The sequence below is a fragment of the Ovis canadensis genome, chromosome X, assembly GCF_042477335.2.
Source record: "Ovis canadensis isolate MfBH-ARS-UI-01 breed Bighorn chromosome X, ARS-UI_OviCan_v2, whole genome shotgun sequence".
NCBI classification, from domain to species: Eukaryota; Metazoa; Chordata; class Mammalia; order Artiodactyla; family Bovidae; genus Ovis; species Ovis canadensis.
The window spans coordinates 2194259-2216162 of record NC_091727.1 but is presented as its reverse complement, the minus strand read 5'-3'; the positions used below and the strand labels follow the sequence as shown (position 1 = coordinate 2216162).

Below are 21904 nucleotides of genomic sequence, written 5' to 3'. Positions count from 1 at the left end.
GACCAGTGGGAGGTGATACATTTTTGTGGTTTTGATTTGCATTTCTCTCATAAGTAGAGACGTGGAACATCTTTTCAGGTGACTGTTGGCCATCTATTTGTCTCCTTTGGAGAAATATCTGTTTTGATCTTCTGCTCATTTTTTGATCGGGTTGTTTGTTTGTTTTGATATTAAGCTGTATGAGCTATTTGTATATGTTGGAAATAAATCCCTTATAGGTAGCATCGTTTGCATATAGTCTCCTAGTCCAGAAGTTGTCATTTTGTTCTTTATTTGGTTTCCTTCACTTTGCAAAAAGGTTTTAAGTTGAATTAGGTCTCATTTGTTTGGTTTTGCTTTTATCACTGTGACTGTTAAGACATAGATCCAGCAACATATTATCAGTGTTTTGCATTTGTTTTCCACTATGAATTTTATACTATCTGGTCTTGCATTTAGATGTTTAATACATTTTGGGTTTATTTTTGTATGTGGTGTTAGAGGATGTTATAATTTCATTCTTTTTCATGTAACTGTCCATTTATCCCAGCATCACTTATTAAAGAGACTTCTTCATTCTATATTCTTTCCCCCTTTGTTATAGAATAATTGACCATAAGTAAATTGCTTTGTTTCTGGGTTTTCTCTCCTGCTCTACTGATCTCTGTTTCCGTTTTGTGCCATTATCATACTACTTCCCTGGTGGCTCAGGTGGTAAAGCGCCTGCCTGCAGTGCAGGAGACCCAGGTTCAGTCCCTGGCTCAGGAAGCTCTCCTGGAGAAGGAAATGGCAACCCACTTCAGTATTCTTGCCTGGAAAATCCCATGGACAGAGGAACCCGGTAGGCTGCAGTCCATGGGGTCGCAAAGAATCGGACACGACTGAGCGACTTCACTTCCACTTTGATGACTGTAAGTTTGTAGTATAGTCTAAACTGAGGGAACATGATTCCTCCAGCTCTTCCTTCTCAAGATCATTTTAGATATCAGAGTCTTTTGTATTTGTTACAAATTAAGTTTTTCTTTGTTTTATGAAATATGTCATTGTTAATTTGATAAGGGTTGCATTGAATATGTAGATTGCCTTGGACAGTATGGTCATTTTGACAGTGTTACTTCTTTCAATCCAAGAACATGGTGTATGTTTCCATCTGTTTGTGTCATCTTTGGTATCAGTCATCAGCATCTTATAGTTTTATGAGTACAGTTCTTTTGACTTTTTAGGTAGGTGTATTCCTTAGAATTGTATTCTTTTGTATGAGCTGGTGAATGGGATTGTTTCATTAATTTCACTTTCTGATGTATCATTATTAGTGTATAGACATGCAGCAGTTTTCTGGATATTTTGTATCCAGCAAGGTTCCTCTGTTCATTGATGAGGTCTAGTAGTCATCTGGTGGCATCTTTGGGATTTTCTGTGTGTAGCACCATAGTCACAGTTTAGCTTCTTTTTTATTTTTATTTACCTTGAATTCCTTTTATTTCTTTTCCTTTTCTGATTGTTGTGGCTAGGACTTCCAAAAATGTGTTCAATAAAAGTGGCAATAGTGAACATTCTTGTCTTATTCAGGTTGTTAAGGGTAATGCTTTTGGTTTTTCCCTGTTGAGTATGATGTTAGCTGTGTGTTTGACATATACAGTCTTTAATTATGTTGAGGTAGGCTCCATCTGTGCTGACTTTCTGAAGGGTTTTTTTTTTTTTAATCATAAATGGCACTTGAATTTTGTCAGAAGCTTTTCTGCATCTAATGATCATCATAGGTTTTTAGTCTTCAGCTCTTACTGGGGTGCATCCTACTGGTTAACTTGTGGATATTGAGAGGTCTTGCATCCCTGCAATAAATCCCGCTTGATCATGATGTGGTCCTTTTATGCTTTAGTAACTGTTTGAAACTGCTCTTTTGAACTCAGGGAAGATCCAGGAGAATGAAGCCTTTTTCTACAAAAAGGAGTTGGATCCCTCAGAAAGGCTTTTGTAACTGGGAAGGTCCTCCAGAGTCAGTTTCAATCCCTCCTTTTCTTTGATACTCCTCAATCTTGAGATGAACATGTGTGGAAGAAGAAACGAAATAAATGTCCAGTAGAGAGGTTAATCATACTTGGCAGAGGAACCCAGATTTAGATAGCCTTTTCCTGGATTTTCCTTCTAATTTCGGCTAATAAGATTCTTACACAATATCTGGGAATATTGTATATGTTTTTCTTGAATATAAGCATTCCATTGTAACTTACAAAAGTCACAGTTGGATACATTACATTGTAAATAGTATGTATAACAGGTATTATCCTGCTTTTCCATATATCACAGTCACTTTTAAAATCTCTCTTGCTTCTGTCCCCTACCCATAGTATAATGCCCATAAACTTGCTGAACCAGTTCTTTTCTTTTAAGGTCAGTATATTAGTTTGTGCTCTCAGTTATTTTCACAAAGACATGCAGTCACAAGCTGATATCTGACATAAACCTGTGTGCCCTATGCTCCACGCAGTCCCTTTCTTAGTCCTGACCATTCCTTACATAGTACCTTGATATGGACGGAAACATCGTTCTTACCTACGACATCCCTCCACCTTCTACATACTCTCACTGTAAAGACCATCTCTGGTCATTTATGGAACAAGTTTCTCAGGACATGACCTAGATCACTCTGTGCATCCGTGATGACTCACAACCCATTTTGAGATGGGATCACTGAATAATAGTTAAACAGACTACTTCTGTCTTGTATCTTCCTTGAGATTTTCCGAGTTCCTTGTATTTTTAAAAAATAGTTTCTAATCTATTCTTTCGGTGGGTGGTCATGTTGACAAATAAGTTTGCTCCGTCTGTAGGTTCAGATTCATTTCCCGCTTCTCTTGCCACTTTGTGTACCAATTGGGTGTGTCTCCTGCTCTGATTAGAGAAAAACATGGTATTTTACCTCAAGTCTTTCAAAGCAAATGAGTGCGGTCAGTTGGCTTATAGTAATGCATGTTTTATAGTAAATACTCAAAATTTACTTTTGTTTAAAAAAGGTAATATCTATATTCTGTCATGTTCTTTATGATATGACTCTATCTACATTATATCTTTTTAAAATTTTATTAATTTTTTAATTGAAGGGTAATTGCTTTACAGAATTTTGTTTTCTGTCAGACTTCAGCTACATTATATCTTGTATGCTTTTCACTGGCAACATTTTTCAGCAATATTGTGTCAGACCCAAGTCAATAAATACACAAAGCACTCACTTTTTATTATATTTTGGTGCCATTAAACCAGATAATTAAGAATAGTGCATGGCTAGAGAGAAGCCTTCCTTGGTGGCTCAGTGGTAAAGAATTCACCTGCTGATGCAGCAAGATGCAGGTTTGATCCCTGAGTCGGGAAGATCCTGTGGAGAAGGAAATGGCAACCCACTCTACTATTCTTGCCTGGAAAATCCCGCCTGGAAAATCCCATGGATGGAAGAGCCTGCTAGGCTGCAGTCCATGGGGTCGCTAAGAGACTGAGCAACTTCACTTTTACTTTTCGCTTTCATGCATTGGAGAAGGAAATGGCAACCCCCTCCACTATTCTTGCTTGGGTAATCCCATGGACAGAGGAGTCCAGTGGGCTACAGTCCACAGTGTCACAGAGAGGCAAACACGACTGAGCGACTGAACAACAGCAACATAGGTGGGGATTGCTTTGTTTATTTGCTGTTAGAAAACTGGTGACTATTTTACATCTTAATTTATGTCATTTATAGATGGTGGTCTTTTCGCATGTATTCTGCAATACAGCTGACACATACTACTTGTTCACATTGTAAAGTGCCTTTTCTTTTTGGGTGCATGGTTCTATAGCAGATTTAGAAAACTGTGTTGTTTCCAAAAACTTGTTTTAGTCATAGTCTTCATTTTCTCATTTGTTTTCAATGGTAAACAACCAATTATGAATAGTTAATTATTAATTGGGTAAGCTTGGTTTTGGATTATTTACTGTTATATAATATGTTGTTTATAATTTATTTATGTACAGTAAATATGCAGAATACAATGATAGTATAATATTTTTCTTTTCAATTTGAGACAACTGTGGTTTGAAACGTTCCTAGGGGTTCTGGTAGAAAAATACCCTGTTTTTGAGAGTTGGCCTAAGATTGTCCAATGTGAGTGTGTTTGGCATATGGTTTTTAAAACTAGGCTACCTTAACAGTGAATTTATGTTATCATGCTTTCTTAAGTTAAAAATTCTGTTCCTTGAAACTTCAGGTCAACATTGTGGTGTTTCATAACTTGGTGTAAGTGTTACTTTTGGTGTAATATATATTCAACATGAAAGATTTATTTTTGAAATATTGTGAGCAGGATACCTGTGGTTCTTTTTATCTTGTAGATATCTCTCCTACACATGTGACCAAGCATTTACAACCCAAAGCGACCAGTGATAAACGAGAAACATTCCAAACATTGATGCTGGGAAACCCTGAAAGCTGTGAAATCGAATGCTTTAATCTTTGGGAAAGTCAGGAAAATATGTGTGACTTTGAGTGTCTGCAGAGAGATGACAAAAGAAATTACAAAGGCGCACCTGTAAGCCTTAATGGAAATGTGCCTGATGGAAGAGATTTGCATGATAGAAAGGATGCAGGAATCAAGCCCTTTGGAAACAGGCTTGGATTTAACTTCCAGGATAAAGTGCAGATATTTCAAACTGGAGGGATAATTTCTGAATATAATGAAGTTAAGAGATCTGTCAACAACAGTTCCTCATTTTCACCACTTCAGAGAATTCCTCCTTGTGCCCAAACCAGTGTTTCTAATATATATGGGAGTGATGTTGTGGATCCTTCAGGAATAACACAAGACCTCAAAGCACAGAGGGAAAAACCTTACAAATGTAATGAGTGTGGGAAAGCCTATCGTAAGGGCTCATACCTCATTAAACATCAGGCCATCCATATAAGAGAGAAATCACATAAATGTGAAGTATGTGACAGATTGTTTGATCAAAGTTCACAGCTTGCACGTCATTTGAAAATTCATTCTGAAGTGAAATGTTACAAATGTAATGAGTGTGGCAAAAACTTTAATGATAGCTCCACCCTTGCTAAACATCAGATAATCCACTCAGGAGCAAACTTACATAAATGTGATATATGTGGTAAAATCTTTGGTCAGAATTCATTGCTTGTAAGTCATCAGAATATCCATGCAAGAAAGAGAAGTTACCAGTGTAATGAGTGTGGCAAAACCTTTACTGACAGCTCAAACCTCAGGAGACATCAGAAAATTCATACAGGAAAGAAATTATTTAAATGCGATATATGTGACAAGGTCTTCATCCGAAATGCACACCTTGCTGGCCATCAGAGGGTTCATACTGGAGAGAAACCTTACAAATGTAATGAATGTGGCAAGCACTTCAGTCAGCCTTCACAGTTCATAAGTCATAAGAGATTTCATACTGGAGAGAGACCTTACAAATGTGATGAGTGTGGCAAGGCCTTTCGTGTAAAGTCAATCCTTTTAAGTCATCAGACAGTTCATACTGGAGAGAAACCTTACAAATGCGATGAGTGTGGAAAAGTCTTCGGTCAAAAACCACATCTTCGACTTCACTGGAGAATTCATACTGGAGAGAGACCTTTCAAATGTAATGAGTGTGGCAAGTTCTTCAGTCGAAATTCACACCTTACAAGTCATCGGAGAATACATATAGAGAAACCTTTCAAGTGTTTCGAGTGTGGAAAATCCTTTACTCAGGTCTCAGCACTCACTAAACATCAGAAAATCCATACATGAGAGAAACTCTTGTGAATGTGGTATATGGTAGAAGTCTTCAAAATTCACAGTTCAAAATTCACACCCTACTGTTGGTCAGAGAATTCACACTGCTGAGAAACCATACAAATATCACGAGTGTGGCAACATCTTGGGCTTCATGAGAAAATTCATACTGGATAGAAGCCAGATATATATGTGTTTATTAGTCAGGTCTTTAGGACATGAATTCATTCTAGAAAGATTCCTCATCAATTTCACAGATGTGGAAAAAGAAAAAAAAAAAAAAAACACCATCCTCACAGCTAACATCTTACCAGTAGTATCAGTATTTATCCTGGAGAAAACACACAGCAATGTAATGTGTGTGGCAAGGATCTTACCCAGAAGTCACAAGACAGGAATATAGTGGAGCCATACTTCCCAGACTCAGTGGTTGTGGCAAATCCTTTACCCTTTTCACTATATGTATTCTCTGATGATTTTAGTTCAGACACTCAGCAACTGCAGTTAAGTCCATATTTGAAGAGAAGCTATAGAGATCTTTTCACGTAAAAGAAACCCGAATTCTAACTTGGCAAAGAGGATTCTTTGGGACAGTATCCCACCATCTTTTTGGTCTCCTGGCTTTCTGAATAAAGTCACTATTCCTTGCCCAGCAAGTAGTCAGTCGCTCAGTTTATTGGCGTGCTGTGTGGTGAGCTCCAAGAGCTTGACTTTAGTAAAACATTGATCAGACGCATTTGCTACATGCGTTTCACGATGGTCTCTGGGAAGGAATCAGTGAGATGAAGGGGCTGACTTCATGAGATACGAATCATTACATCCATGTTTCGTGGAAAAATACACAGCCTAAATTACGAAATTCAATTAGCGTGTGTGAATTAGCAACAGGGAGGGTGGGAAATAATGTTAAACTAGTACATGACTCGTCATGGTCAGTAGGATCAGGAAGCCCTTCTCTATGTAGTCCAGCCTGTTATAAAACATAATGTTCTACCAACTGACCTTGAACAGAGCAGGCAAGATTTTAAAAGGCCTGGGCTTGGAGGAGAGGGACAGTTTCCAGGGACTGATGGTGTGCTAGGAACAATGCATAGGAAAAGGGTCATGTTCTCCATTGGATAGAAATAGCTGTTGGATGTATGATTAAAGAAGAGTTACTCTTATTTGTGGAAATTGAAGACAGAGCTGTCACAGTCTTAGTAGACCGGGACCTGGGGACGGGAGTCGACGAGAAGAAGGAAGCAGGGGACCCAAGTGTCGAGTGAAACAAGGGTGCTTTATTTGCAATAATGCATGTTTCTATATCTTCATACAAGGCAGCTGTAGGCAGTAAAAAAAATAAATGAGGAAAAAGAAAGCCAAGCAAATAACAATCTTGAAAGGGCCAAGAAAGCATTCCATATGCTGAGTAAGAGGGGCATAACTGAATAGATTACCTTCAAGTGAAAGGTCACTGAAGGGAGTCACTGAAAGGAGTCCAAGCAGATGCCCTTTCTCATGACCTCAGTCCTGAGAGCTACGTGTAGCTCTGCTCATTGCTGCTTTCCAGGAACTGATAAGGAATAGAGTCCTTGAGAAACACAAAAGAAGAAACTAACATATTGGATCCTTTAAAGTTGAACGTCCCCTGACAGTTCCCTCTATTTTTTCATAATTGGAGATGGCTGTAGATACTTTTGTGAAAAAGGCCCTGACCAAGTGAGTTTGTTTAGTTTGAACAATTTTAGTTGAAAGCCATCAGTATATTACAAATATAATCACCAGGATAATTATCAGCATTATAGTTCCAGATCCAATACTATGTGTAATGCTTTGAAGCCATCTTCGAGGGTCTCGCCCAGATAATTGACCAGCTAGCTGTTCAGCTAAGGTTTCCAAACCTTTGGAAGAGGGTAGACTCTTAGAGAAGGTTTGAAGGATTTCCTTTTGCAACAATTGTACACATTTCAGTTCAGATCAGTCGCTCACACTCTTTGTGACCCGATTAATCACAGCACACCAGGCCTCCCTGTCCATCACCAACTCCTGGAGTTCACTCAGACTCATGTCCATAGAGTCGGTGATGTCATCCAGCCATCTCATCCTTTGTCATCCCCTTCTCCTCCTGCCCCCAATCCCTCCCAGCATCAGGGTCTTTTCCAATGAGTCAACTCTTCGCACGAGGTGGCCAAAGTATTGGAGTGTCAGCATCAGCATCAGTCCTTCCAATAAACACCCAGGACTGACGTCCTTCAGGATGGACTGGTTGGATCTCCTTGAGTCTCCAAGGGACTCTCAAGAGTCTTCTCCAACACCACAGTTCAAAAGCATCAAATCTTTGGCACTCAGCTTTCTTCACAGTCCACCTCTCAAATCCATACATGACCACAGGAAAAACCATAGCCTTGATTAGATGGTCCTTTATTGGCAAAGTAACGTCTCTGCCTTTTAATATGCTATCTAGGTTGGTCATAACTTTCCTTCCAAGGAGTAAGCGTCTTTTAATTTCATGGCTGCAGTCACCATCTGCAGTGATTTTGGAGCCCCCCAAAATAAAGTTTGACACTGTTTCCACTGTTTCCCCATCTTATTTCCCATGAAGTGATGGGACCAGATGCCATGATCTTCGTTTTCTGAATGTTGAGCTTTAGGCCAACTTTTTCACTCTCCTCTTTCACTTTCATTAAGAGGCTTTTTAGCTCCTCTTCACTTTCTGCCATAAGGGTGGTGTCATCTGCATATCTGAGGTTATTGATATTTCTCCCAGCAGTCTTGATTCCAGCTTTTGCTTCTTTCAGCCCAGCGTTTCTCATGATGTACTCTGCATCTAAGTTAAATAAGCAGGGTGATAATATACAGCCTTGACGTACTCCTTTTCCTATTTGGAACCAGTCTATTGTTCATGTCAGTTCTAACTGTTGCTTCCTGACCTGCATACAGCTTTCTCAAGAGGCAGGTCAGGTGGTCTGGTATGGCCATCTCTTTCAGAATTTTCCACAGTTTATTGTGATCCACATAGTCAAAGGCTTTGGCATAGTCAATAAAGCAGAAATAGATGTTTTTCTGCAACTCTCTTGCTTTTTCCATGATCCAGCAGATGTTGGCAATTGGATCTCTGGTTCCTCTGCCTTTTCTAAAACCAGCTTGAAAATCTGGAAGTTCACAGTTCACGTATTGCTGAAGCCTGGCTTGGAGAATGTTGAGCATCACTTTACTAGCGTGTGAGATGAGTGCAATTGTGTGGTAGTTTGAGCATTCTTTGGCGTTGCTTTTCTTTGGGATTGGAATGAAAACTGACCTTTTCCAGTCCTGTGGCCACTGCTGAATTTTCCAAATTTGCTGGCATATTGAGTGCAGCACTTTCACAGCATCATCTTTCAGGATTTGAAACAGCTCAACTGGAATTCCATCACCTCCACTAGCTTTGTTCATAGTGATGCTTTTTAAGGCCCACTTGACTTCACATTCCAGGATGTCTGGCTCTAGGTGAATGATCACCATCGTGATTATCTGGGTCGTGAAGCTCTTTTCTGTACAGTTCTCCTGTGTATTCTTGCCACCTCTTCTTAATATCTTCTGCTTCTGTTAGGTCCATTGCCGGGGTCCAGCCCTGGTGGATCCAGGGTAATTCGAAACAGGGACGGAGTCGGCGGTTAGGAAAGAATTATTTAATTAGAGATATAAAGAGAGATTAGGGAAGAATAGTGTAGTGAGAGAGAGGAGAGAAAATAGAGGAGAAAAAGAGGCTGTATTCCTTGGTTTACATAGAAAGCCAACAAAGCCCCGAGACAAGGGACTTGCACCATCTACGTAGGGCCGCAGGCGCCCACTTGAATAGCGGAGGTACCCCACCTTGGGCTCCCTCTCGCGTGGGTCTTAGAAGCCCAGGTAATAAGTAGACACAGCGAGCCTCTATGCTCCAGAAGGGAATCAACCAGAAAATAGAGTAAGAAAAGAAGACACAGGGGGAGCCAGATTTCCGAGAAACTGGTCCGTCTCTTTGTTTTCCAGGAAAGCTTTTATACTTCAAGTTGTACATAGAGATCAATGGATAATACAAAGTCATGCAGGGTCAGCAGCCCTGACCCTTAACGAGACCAGGCTTTCTCTCTGCATACCTAGCTGTATACACAGGTCTTAGAGGTGATTTGCATCATCTTCTGGCCAGGAGGCCTATTAGCATTTTATGGCCCTTTTCTGATAAGGGTCTGTCAACCAGAAAACTTATTTGCCTTAAAAGTTCTTACTAAAGTCTGGTGCCACTCTCAGAAAGCACTAATTAAGGTTACATTCTTACATAGCAAGGACACAACAATTTATAACAAAGAAAGAGGAGTATAGTAATTTATAACAAAGAGAAAATTCATTAACTCTAAAGTCTAGTATTGCTAATATCAAAACAACTATATTCCTTTTTCTACATCCCAATTACATTGATTAATATCCTCCAGGTGCCTAAAAGATAAAGGATATGGAGGCCTGGTGGCAATCATTAACTCAACAATGAAACCCTTCACCAATGTAATTCTTAGCTCTTTAAAAAGACTTTAATATCTTTAAGATGTTTTAAGCTTCCCGTGCCTCTCGAGGTTGGGGGGCTATAAACAATCACATGCTTAGCTGTAAAAGTCCGGGTAAACCTGTCAGGCATGTTAGAGAGCCATCAGAGGGGTTTGAGCTGAGACACTCCTTTCATATGCAGGAGACTGTTAACTGGAGCTCTAAGTTAAGTTTTTCCAGAGGAAGGTGGTCAAGGATAGCCCCCTGTTAATGTCATAGGAGTTGGTGAAAGTCATAAAATAATAAGACAGACATTCTGGTTTTGGAGTAGATGCTCGAGAAGTTCCAGGGGGCCCCCGCGAGGCCTGATCCCGCCTTTGCATGTCAGGCCCCTTCCTCATGACCTTTGCCATGGGCGGGATTCCCCATGCTGGCTCCCAGCAGTCCATACCATTTCTGTCCTTTATTGAGCCCATCTTTGCACGAAATCTTCCCTCGGTATCTCTGATTTTCTTGAAGAGATATCTAGTTTTTCCTGTTCAGTTGTTTTCCTCTATTTCTTTGCGTTGATCGCTGAGGAAGGCTTTCTTATCTCTCCTTGCTGTTCTTTGGAACTCTGCATTCAGATGCTTATGTCTTTCCTTTTCTCCTTTGCTTTTCACTTCTCTTCTTTTCACAGCTATATGTAAGGCCTCCTCAGACAGCCATTTTGCTTCTTTGCATTTCTTTTCCGTGGGGATGGTCTTGATGTCTGTCTCCTGTGCAATGTCATGAACCTCCATCCATAGTTCATCAGGCACTCTCTCTATCAGATCTAGTCCCTTAAATCTATTTCTCACGTCCACTGTATAATCATAAGGGATTTGATTTAGGTCATACCTGAATGGTGTAGTGGGTTTCCCTACTTTCTTCAATTTAAGCCTGAATTTGGCAATAAGGAGTTCATGATCTGAACCACAGTCATCTCCCAGTCTTGTTTTTGCTGACTGTATAGAGTTTCTCCATCTTTGGCTGCAAAGAATATAATCAGTCTGATTTTGGTGTTGACCATCTGGTGATGTCCATGTGTAGAGTCTTCTCCTGTGTTGTTGGAAGAGGGTGTTTGCTATGACCAGGGCATTTTCTTGGCAAAACTCTATTAGCCTTTGCCCTGCTTCATTCCGTACTCCAAGGCCAAATTTGCCTGTTACTCCAGGTGTTTCTTGACTTCCTACTTTTGCATTCCAGTCCCCTATAACGAAAAGGACATCTTTTTTGGGTGTTAGTTCTAAAAGGTCTTGTGGGTCTTCATAGAACCATTCAGCTTCAGCTTCTTCAGCGTTACTGGTTGGGGCATAGGTTTGGATTACCATGATATTGAATGGTTTGCCATGGAGACGAACAGAGATCATTCTGTCGTTTTTGAGATTGCATCAAAGTACTGCGTTTCGGACTCTTTTGTTGACCGTGATGGCCACTCCATTTCTAAGGGATTCCTGCCTGCAGTAGCAGATGTAATGGTCAGCTGAGTTAAATTCACCCATTCCAGAAGTTCGCCGATTCCTAGAATGTCAGCGTTCACCCTTGCCATCTCCTATTTGACCACTTCCGATTTGCCTTGATTCATGGACCTGACATTCCAGGTTCCTATGCAATATTGCTCTTTACAGCATCGGACCTTGCTTCTATCACCAGTCACATCCACAGCTGGGTATTGTTTTTGCTTTGTCTCCATCCCTTCATTCTTTCTGGAGTTATTTCTCCACTGATCTCCAGTAGCATATTGAGCACCTACTGACCTGGGGAGTTCCTCTTTCAGTATCCTATCATTTTGCCTTTTCATACTGTTCATGGGGTTCTCAAGGCAAGAATACTAAAGTGGTTTGCCATTCCCTTCTCCAGTGGACCGCATTCTGTCAGACCTCTCCACCACGACCCGCCCATCTTGGGTGGCCGCACACGGCATGGCTTAGTTTCATTGAGTTAGATAAGGCTGTGGTCCGTGTGAGCAGACTGGATAGTTGTCTGTGATCGTGGTTTCAGTCTGTCTGCCCTCTGATGCCGTCTCTCAGTGCCTACTGTCTTACTTGGGTTTCTCTTACCTTGGATGTGGGTATCTCTTCACAGCTGCTCCAGCAAAATGCAGCCGGTGCTCCTTACCTTGGACGAGGGGTATCTCCTCACGGCCGGCCGTCCTGACCTTGAACATGGAGTAGCTCCTCTCGGCCCTCCTGCACTCATGCAGCCACCCCTCCTTGGACGTAGGGTTGCTCATTTTGGCCGCCCTGACCTCGGGCATGGGGTAGCTCCTCTCGGCCGCCGCCCCTGACCTCAGATGTGGGATAGCTCCTCTTGGCTGCCGCCCCTGACCTTGGACGTGCAGTAGCTCCTCTAGGCCTCTCCTGTGCTGTCGCAGCTTGACGACAGAGCAGTTAGTTCCCCAACCGAGAATCAAATCCATACCCCCACCCCATTGTTTTTTTTTTTTTTTTCCTTTTTTCTCTGTGCTTAGTTTCACTCACTCATAGTCACATGCTGAGATTTCAAACGTTTCAGACCTTAAGCCAGAGTTCTTGGTGCAAAATGACTGCACAGATACCTCAGTTCAGAGGGCGGTGTGCACACGTGCTGCACACGACACTCAATTCAAGATGGTGGCCACAGGCTGTACATGTAAGGAAGTGTTATTATGTGTATCTTGCAAATACAATTTGATTTGCTCCCAGTTGTAGGCACTATGGTTGAACCAAAGAGGAGGGATACAAAATTGAGTACAATTCCAATCACAATTTAATAATACTTGTGTTTGTAAATCTATTAATTGATCTCCAATCCATTGGATGGCTCTTTTTAAATCCTGAATTTTATGTTGAACTTTTTCATCTATCTGAACCTATGTCCCATATAGAATGAGCATCTTTAGTCCAGTTTTGAATAGTTCTGTGTTTGAATTGAAGTTTGTAAAGCAATGTCTGTGACAGCAGCAATGGTGTAAATGGCTGTTAACCCCCAAACGCCAAGAATCAATCATCTGATGAATTGCTTAGATCGTCGGAGTAATTTAGTGAGTAACTGGGAGGTAAGTCTTGCGATGGGACCCTCTTTCCAGGGTCGTTGGAGATCTACTGGCAACCACAGACTACGTCGAGATCGAAGACTCAAAAGGGGTTCATTTTTTTAGAGGAATTAAGACATGGATACAATTTGCAATCTATACAAGTCACAGAATGTTAAGTCTTATTAAATTGTAAGTTTTCTATGGGTATAAAAAAAGGAAAGGGAACACAAGCTTGTATAAAATATGCATGATTATAATGGAAGGAATAGTTACTATGACTATGACTGGTCCCTGTGAAATATCCAGTCCAAGTTCCAGGTTTTTCAGTATTTGTAGCAAGTTTCCAGATGTCCCATTGTTCAGGCCCAATTCATTTATTGAGGACAATTTGAGGGCGAGGAGGTGCCATTCTGCCATCAAGCCAGACAAGGAGTCCTTTGTCCATTGAACTGTTGGTAATCTTCCATGTTACTTGAGTAACATAATCACACATAATAGTGTTAATATCATCTGAGCAGTTAGATAGCTACATACCATAGGGTCCCCAATCAACAATGGTGTAATTGGCCACAAACATTAATTTCCGTGATTTAGCTTGACATCTCTCTCAATAAACAGGAGTATATTTTAAATCCTTATAATAAACACCTAACATTCCAACTTTTGTCCTTTTCCTGGAGTTTTGGTAGTATTGACATGGTTCTAATAAAAGGACAGGGCAGTAAACAGTCTGAAAAATGTGCAGAAGTTCATTTTTGGAGGCAAGATGAAAGCCCACGTTTGTTGACCAACAGTAATACATAATTTTGCTGGGCCCATGCATAAAGGAAGGATTTCACAGCCTAGAGAAATGTTAATTAGTCTTCTTTCTTCCTCAGGATGAGAGGGCCCCTCCAAGCTCCAAGGAGGAGGCATATGTAGTAAGTCATTACTGGATACGACCAGTCCTATAGCTGTGCATTCTACAACCTGCAATAAAGCGGGGTTAGATATATAACGCCGATAAGTGTGATTAATCAGGTCAGCCTGAGCGGGGGAAGGAAAAGCAAGCAAAGCAAGCATAGCGACAAAAGTATTTTCTGGATTCCGAGGCATTCCCTGTTGAGAAGCCGGATTTTCAGCTTGATTAGTCAGGGTTTTTATCTGTCCCCAAGTGGGGAGATCATAAGGTCGATGACCTTGAGTGCAGCATTTCTTAGAAATTTTTAAAGTTGCCATGGCTTGTACTGGAAACTCCTCCTCCTGGGGATTTCGCCATTTCTTCCCTGTCTTGAATGCTGGCGGCTCCCCTGGGGCGGATCTTCCGAAGAGGCAGCCAGCTGATTTCGTTGACCACATCTGGAGAAACACAAGCGTACCCCTTTCCCTGTAATATTAATTTTCCAGATTTCCATTGTTTAATCAACCCGTCTTGATACCAAATGGGCAGAGGAAGGGAGGTATCCTTCAATGCTTCGAAATGATTTTCTGCTTTTGTCAAAATATCTCCTTGTGGTAAGTTTAAAAAATTTAAAACAAATAAGCCTGTATTAACAATAGTTATAGGATTAAAGACTATATTGCGTTGGAATCTAGTAAAGTCTGATAAGTGTCAGGGGACGTTCAACTTGAAGGGATCCAATACGTTGCATTTTCTTTCTTTGTGTGCCGTCTCTCAAGGACTCTCTGTTCCTTACCAGTTCCTGGAATACAGGAACAAGCAGAGCTGCACGCAGTTCTCAGGACTGAGATCATGGGAAAGAGCACCTGCTTGGATTCCCTTCAGTGACTCTCTTCAGTGACCTTTTACTTACAGGACTATCCATTTTGTTGCAGCTGATGGAATTTCATTCTTAATGGCGGAGTAATCATTTTATTGAAGGTATAGAAGCATGCATTTCTGCAAATAAGGTACCCTTGTTTCACTGGAGACTTGGGTGCCCATGTCTTTCTTTCCTTTGCCTTCTTTTCATCGAATCCAGTCCCCATGTACCTGTCTGTAAAGTCCGTAAAAAATGGTGCCCGAACAGGGACCTGGAGAATGCCCTTGGCAAGCGGACGGAGTGACTGCACCTACGGAGGTTGCTAAGTGTGGGGATATGGGACAAACGGCTGGAAAGCCCCACCACTTTTGTACTTCATCATTTATTTAAAGTTCAAGGACTTTTGGTTTCACATCAGCGAATAGAGGCTTTATCTCCAAACAGTGGTTGAACATAATCCCTGGTTCCCCAGTGAAGGCAGTTTCAATTTAGAAATTTGGAACCAGATTAAAGAGAATGTTAAACGAGCCTCAAGACAGGGAAGAACTATTCCAATAGATTTCTGGTCCTTATGGGCTCTTATTAAAGCTGGGATTCTGCCATTTCAAGGTAATTCTAGTCTCCCCCCGATATTTGACAAGAGGCGGAACGCTTGTTACATGAATATGAATTCGATGATGAAACTTTACAAAAGGCTCAATTAGAACAACATAAAATATTTCAAAATTTCCCCACCAACCCTACCCCAAGTGCTCCTCCTTTAATACAAAGTAAATTGCAAAACAGTTTCTTACTTGTATTAGACTTGACTTACCTCTAGAGTTTTTTATACTCCCTTCTCTCCATTCCACAGCCGGACTTCTTGCCCAAGAACACTCGATAGAATGGATCTATACATATTTTAGAGGGACAAGGTCACTTACACCCCATCTGGATTTGATCACTCTAATAATTATCAATGGGATAATTAGAACTAAGACTAATTGGCTCCGATCCTCATAAAATTGTAATACCTATTAATAAATCTCAATTTGAGAATGCACTACAAACTTCTGCCGATTTCCAAATAGCCCTTCTGGAATATTTTAGACAAATTTCATTTCATTATCCTTCTAACAAACTCTGGAATTTCTTCAAAAATACTGAATTATCCCTCACATTGTCACATCACAACCTATACCTCAAACTGATGTTTGCTATACAGATGGGACTAAAAACATCAAAGCCTCATTCTGGTCTCTCAAAGAATATAAAGACTTTTATACTAAATTTTTTTTTGGGGGGGGGGGCTCCAAAATCACTGTAGATGGTGATTGCAGCCATGAAATTAAACGATGCTCACTCCTTGGAAGGAAAATTATGAGCCACCTAGAGAGCATATTAAAAAGCAGAGACATTACTTTGCCAACAAAGGTCATCTCATCAAGGCTATGGTTTTTCCTGTGGTCATGTATGGATGTGAGAGTTGGACTGTGAAGAAAGCTGAGCATCGAAGAATTGATGCTTTTGAAGTGTGGTGTTGGAGAAGATTCTTGAGAGTCCCTTGGACTGAAAGGAGATCCAACCAGTCCATCCTAAAGGAGCTCAGTCCTGGGTATTTATTGGAAGGACTGATGCTGAGGCTGAAACTCCAGTCCTTTGGCCACCTCATGCGAAGAGTTGACTCAGTTGACTCTGATGCTGGGAGGGATTGGGGGCAGGAGGAGAAGGGGACAACAGAGGATGAGATGGCTGGATGGCATCACCAACTCCATGGACATGCGAAGAGTTGACTCAGTTCACTCTGATGCTGGGAGGGATTGGGGGCAGGAGGAGAAGGGGACGACAGAGGATGAGATGGCTGGATGGCATCACCGACTCCATGGACATGAGTTTGAGTGAACTCTGGGAGTTGGTGATGGACAGGGAGGCCTGGCATGCTGCGACTCATGGTGTCGCAAAGAGGTGGACACGACTGAGCGACTGAACTGAACTGAACTGTCTTCCTCTGCCTTATTTGGTATCAAGTAAGTGATGGAAATCTGGGAAATTAATCTTACAGGGAAAGGGGTATGTTTGTATTTCTCCAGATGTATCCAACGAACTCAGTTGGCTTCTTTGGAAGATCTGCCCCAGGGGAGCCTCCGGTGTTCAAAATAAAGGTGAAAAGTCAAAACCCCCGTGATGAAAAAATTCCAACACAGGCCATGGCGGCTCTAAAAATTTCCAAGAAGCACCACCCTCGACGTCATCGACCTCAAGATCTCCCTACTTGGGGACAAATAAAAACCCTTACTAATCAAGCTGAAAATCTTGTTTCTCAATAGGGAATGCCTCGGAATCCAGAAAATATTTTTGTGGCTATGCTTGCTTTGCTTGCCTTTGCCTCCCCTGCTCAAGCTGAATTAACTAATCATACTTACTGGGCCTATATATCCAACCCCCCTTTACTGCAGGTTGTAGAATGGACAGATAACGAATTGTATCCACCAATGACTCAGTACGTATGCCTCCTCCTCAGAGGTTGGAGGGGCCCTTTCATCCTGAGGTAGAAGGGAGGCTAATTAATATTTCTCTCGGGTATGAAGTCCTTCCTCTATGCATGAGTCCAGGAGAATTATGCATTAGCTGACAAACATGGGCTTTCATTCCGCCTCCAAAGAAGAACTTTCAGACATTGCTTGGACTGTTTACTGCCCTTTCTTTCTATGAGAACCATGTCATCACTACTGAAACTCCGGGAAAAGGACAAAAATCATTATGCAAAGGGTTTACATATAAGAACTTTAAATATACTCCAGATGTCAAGCTAAATCAGGAAAATTAATGTTTGTGGCCAATTACACCATTTTTGGTTGGGGACCCCATGGTATGTGGTTGTCTAACTGCTCAGATGATATTAACAGCGCTGTGTGTGATTATGCTACTCAAGTAGCATAGAAGGTTATACTAAGATGGAACATTACATGACAAAGCACTTCTTGCTGGCTTGACAGTGGAATGGCACCCCATCGCCCTCAAATCGTCCTCAATAAATGGATTGGGCCTGAACAATGGAAATCCGGAAACTTGCCATGAGCACCGAAGAACTTGGAACTTGGACTGGATATTTCGTGGGGACCAGCCGCAGTCATAGTAACGCTTCCTTTTGTTAGAATCATTCATATTTCATACAAGCTTGTGTTCCCCTTCCGTTTGTTATAGCTATGGGGAACTTGCAGTTTAATAAGACTTTACATTCTATGACTTGTGTAAATTGTATACTTGTCTTAATTCCTCTGTTTCTTTGCAAAACGAATCCCTTTGGATTCTTCAATCTCGACGTAATCTATGGTTGCCAGTAGAGCTCCAGCGACCCTGCAAAGAGGATCCCATGGCAGGACTTGCCTCCCTGCTACTTACTAAATTACTTCAGTGATCTAAACGATTCATTGGATGGTTAATTCTTGGCATTTGGGGATTAATAGCCATTTGCACGACTGCCGCTGTCGCAGACACTGCTTTACAAACCTCAGTTCAAACACACAACTTTATTCAAAAGTGGACCAAAGATGCTCATACTGTGTGGACCACTCAGGCTCAGATAAATGAGGAAGTTCAAGATGAAATACAGGAAATAAAAACAGCCATCCAATGGGTCAGAGATCAACTAATAGATTTACAAAAACAAATTATACTAAAATGTGACTGGAATGCTCCTCAATTTTGTACTACTCCTATTCGGTTCAACTATAGTGCCTACTATTGGGAACAAATCAAATTTAATTTGTAAGACATACATGATAATGCTTCGTTAAATGTACAATTATTACAAAAGGAAACCTTTGAAACCTTCTCTAAGAGTCTACTCTCTTGGAACAGTTTGGAAACCTTAGTGGAACAGCTAGCTGATCAATTATCTGGGCTAGACCCTCGAGGCAATGGCACCCCACTCCAGTACTCTTGCCTGGAAAATCCCATGGATGGAGGAGCCTGGTGGGCAGCAGTCCATGGGGTCGCTAAGAGTCGGACACGACTGAGCGACTTCACTTTGACTTTTCACTTTCATGCATTGGAGAAGGAAATGGCACCCCACTCTAGTGTTCTTGCCTGGAGAATCCCAGGGACAGGGGAGCCTGTTGGGCTGCCGTCTATGGGGTCGCACAGAGTTGGACACGACTGAAGCAACTTAGCGGCAGCAGCAGACCCTCGAGCATGGTTTCAAAGCATTACACTTAGTATTGGATCTGGAGCTATAACGCTGATAATTATCCTGGTGATTATATTTGTAGTATACCAATGCCTTTCAACTAAAATTGTTCAAACTAAGCAAACTCAATTGGTCAAGGCCTTTTTCACAAAAGTATCTGCAGTCATCACCAATTATGAAAAAATAGAAAAAGGGAAATTGTCAGAGGATGTTCAACTTTAAGGGATCCAGTATGTTGCATTTCCTTCCTTTGAGTGCTATTTCTCAAGGACTCTCTGTTCCTTATCAGTTCTGGAAAACAGGAATGAGCAGAGCTGCACGTGGTTCTCAGGACTGAGATCCTGGGAAAGAGCACCTGCTTGGATTCCCTTCAGTGACTCCCTTCAGGCACTCTCTTCAGTGATATTTTACTTCCAGGACTATCCATTTTGTTGCAACTGATGGAATTTCATTCTTAATGGCTGAGTAATCATTTTATTGAAGATCTATAAGCATGCATTTCTGCAAATAAAGTACCCTTGTTTCACTGGGGACTTGGGTGCCCTGCGTGCTTCTTTTCTTCCCCTTCTTTGCATTGACTCCAGTCCCCAGGTCCTGGTCTGTAAAGACCATAACAGATAAGGAAGATAGACACGTTCCTGTGTATTCCCCTCTTAAAATTTTTTTTTTATTATTTGTAGTTCCAGTGTGTGATGTGCTCGTTCACCTATGCCCTGTGCTTGTGGATTGTAAGGAATACCTGTAATATATTTAACAGAAAATTATTGTAAAAATTGTTAAAATTGCATAGAAATATAGGTAGGGCCATTGTCTGTTTTTACAGAACTAGGTGTTCCCATTATTGTAAAGCCAGTTAATAGGTGGGTAATAACATGTTGTGTAGTTTCACCTCAGGGAGCTGTGGCCCATATAAGAGAAGAACTTGTACTGATTGAGATATGTAAGAAGGAAGACGGAGAAACTTCAGGGCAATGAGTTACGTCCATTTGCCATAGTTCATTGGGTTGTAATCCTCGAGGATTGATACTTTGTGCGATGGGTGGAAGATGTAGGGGCCTACAAGTAGAGCAGTTATTAATCATTTCTTTAGCAAGTCGGTATGGAATTTTTCAAATTTGATGTAATGAGGCAGCATTATTGTGTAATAGAGCATGATGCTCTGCAGGAGTAGCAAGAGAGACAAGTTTATCAGCTTGTTCATTACCATGAGGCGTAGGGCCAGGAAGACAAGAATGTGTTTGAATACAGGTAATATAAATAGGGGAAGTGCGGTTCTTCACAACAGATTGTAGTTCAAGAAAAAGTTGTTGGATAATAGAATGATAGAATTTATGGTAGAAGTTTCTATATTTCTTAATACAAAAACTGAATATAAGGAGTCAGAAACTATATTAATAGGATAAGAATGTAGGTGAATAACGTGATTGAGAGCATATAATTCAATTTGTTGAGCAGAGTGAAATTTAGCATAAAAGACTTTATATTCTTTGAGAGATCAGAATGAGGCTTTGGTGTTTTTAGTCCCATCTATATAGAAAATATCAGTTTGAGAAATAGGTTGTGATGTGACAGAGAATAAATTCAGTATTTTTGAAGAAATTCTAGAGTTTGTTAGAAGGATAATGAAATGAAATTTCTCCAAAATATTCCAGAAAGGTTGTTTGAAAATCGGTAGAAGTTTGTAATGCATTCTCGATTTGATATTTATTAATAGGTACTATAATTTTATGAGCACCGGAGCCAATTAGAGCCTTAGCTCTATTTCTTCCGCTGATAATGATTAGAGTGATCAAATCAAGATAGAGTGTAAGTGACCTTGTCCCTCTGAAATGGGTATAGATCCATTCTGTTGGGTATTCTTGTTGGGTAAGAAGTCCTGTGGGAGAATGGGGAGAGGGAGGTATAAATAATTCTAGAGGTAAATCAAGTCTCATATGAGTGAGAAATTGGTTTTGCAATTTAGTTTCTATTAAACAGAGTTTTTCTCGTGCCTCTTGTGAAAGTGAATGAGGGCTATTTAAATCAGGATCTCTTTTCAAAGTGTTAAATAAATTAGTCAGTAGATAATTTGTAATGTCTAAAGAGGGTCTAATCCAATTTATATTGCCTAAAAGTTTTTGAAAATCATTCAAGGTTGCTAATTTATTAACATGAATCTGTGTTAGTTGGGGAGTAATATGTTATCTATTAACAAATCTTAATTAGTAACGTGTAGATGTTTGAATCTTTTCAGGGGCAATAATTAATTTAGAAGCTTTTAAGCATTGTTGAGAAGATCATGGCATCTGGTCCCATCACTTCATGGCAAACAGATGGGGAAACAGTGTCAGACTTTATTTTTCTGGGCTCCAAAATCACTGCAGATGGTGACTGCAGCCATGAAATTAAAAGATGCTTACTCCTTGGAAGGAAAATTATGACCAACCTAGATAGCATATTCAAAAGCAGAGACATTACTTTGCCAACAAATGTCGGTCTAGTCAATGTTATGGTTTTTTCCAGTGGTCACATATGGTTGTGAGAGTTGGACTGTGAAGAAAGCTGAGCGCCGAAGAATTGATACTTTTGAAGTGTGGTGTTGGAGAAGACTCTTGAGAGTCCCCTGGACTGCAAGGAGATCCAACCAGTCCATTGTAAAGGAGATCAGTCCTGGGTGTTCTTTGGAAGGACTGATGCTAAAGCTGAAACTCCAATACTTTGGCCACCTCATGTGAAGAGTTGATTCATTGGAAAAGACTCTGATGCT

At 40.8% G+C, this 21904-nt stretch overlaps 1 protein-coding gene across 27 annotated transcripts in view; it reads left to right on the top strand.

Moving 5' to 3' along the window:
• The window catches only part of LOC138431382 (zinc finger protein 665-like), a 170773-nt gene that overhangs the window by 16067 nt on the left and 132802 nt on the right, over positions 1 to 21904 (top strand). For 2 of the 27 annotated variants that reach the window (XR_011446276.1, XM_069573493.2), the window contains one exon: positions 4339 to 6384. The exons of 24 other annotated variants lie outside the window; for them this stretch is intronic. Coding sequence is in view for 1 of the 3 variants with exons in the window: in XM_069573493.2 (XP_069429594.2) it covers positions 4339 to 5747 (1409 nt within the window). In the remaining 2 variants the exon portion in view is untranslated. Of the gene's footprint in view, positions 1 to 690; positions 891 to 4338; positions 6385 to 21904 lie in introns of those variants that run through there. One more of the 27 variants, XR_011253665.2, reaches the window with a different exon arrangement.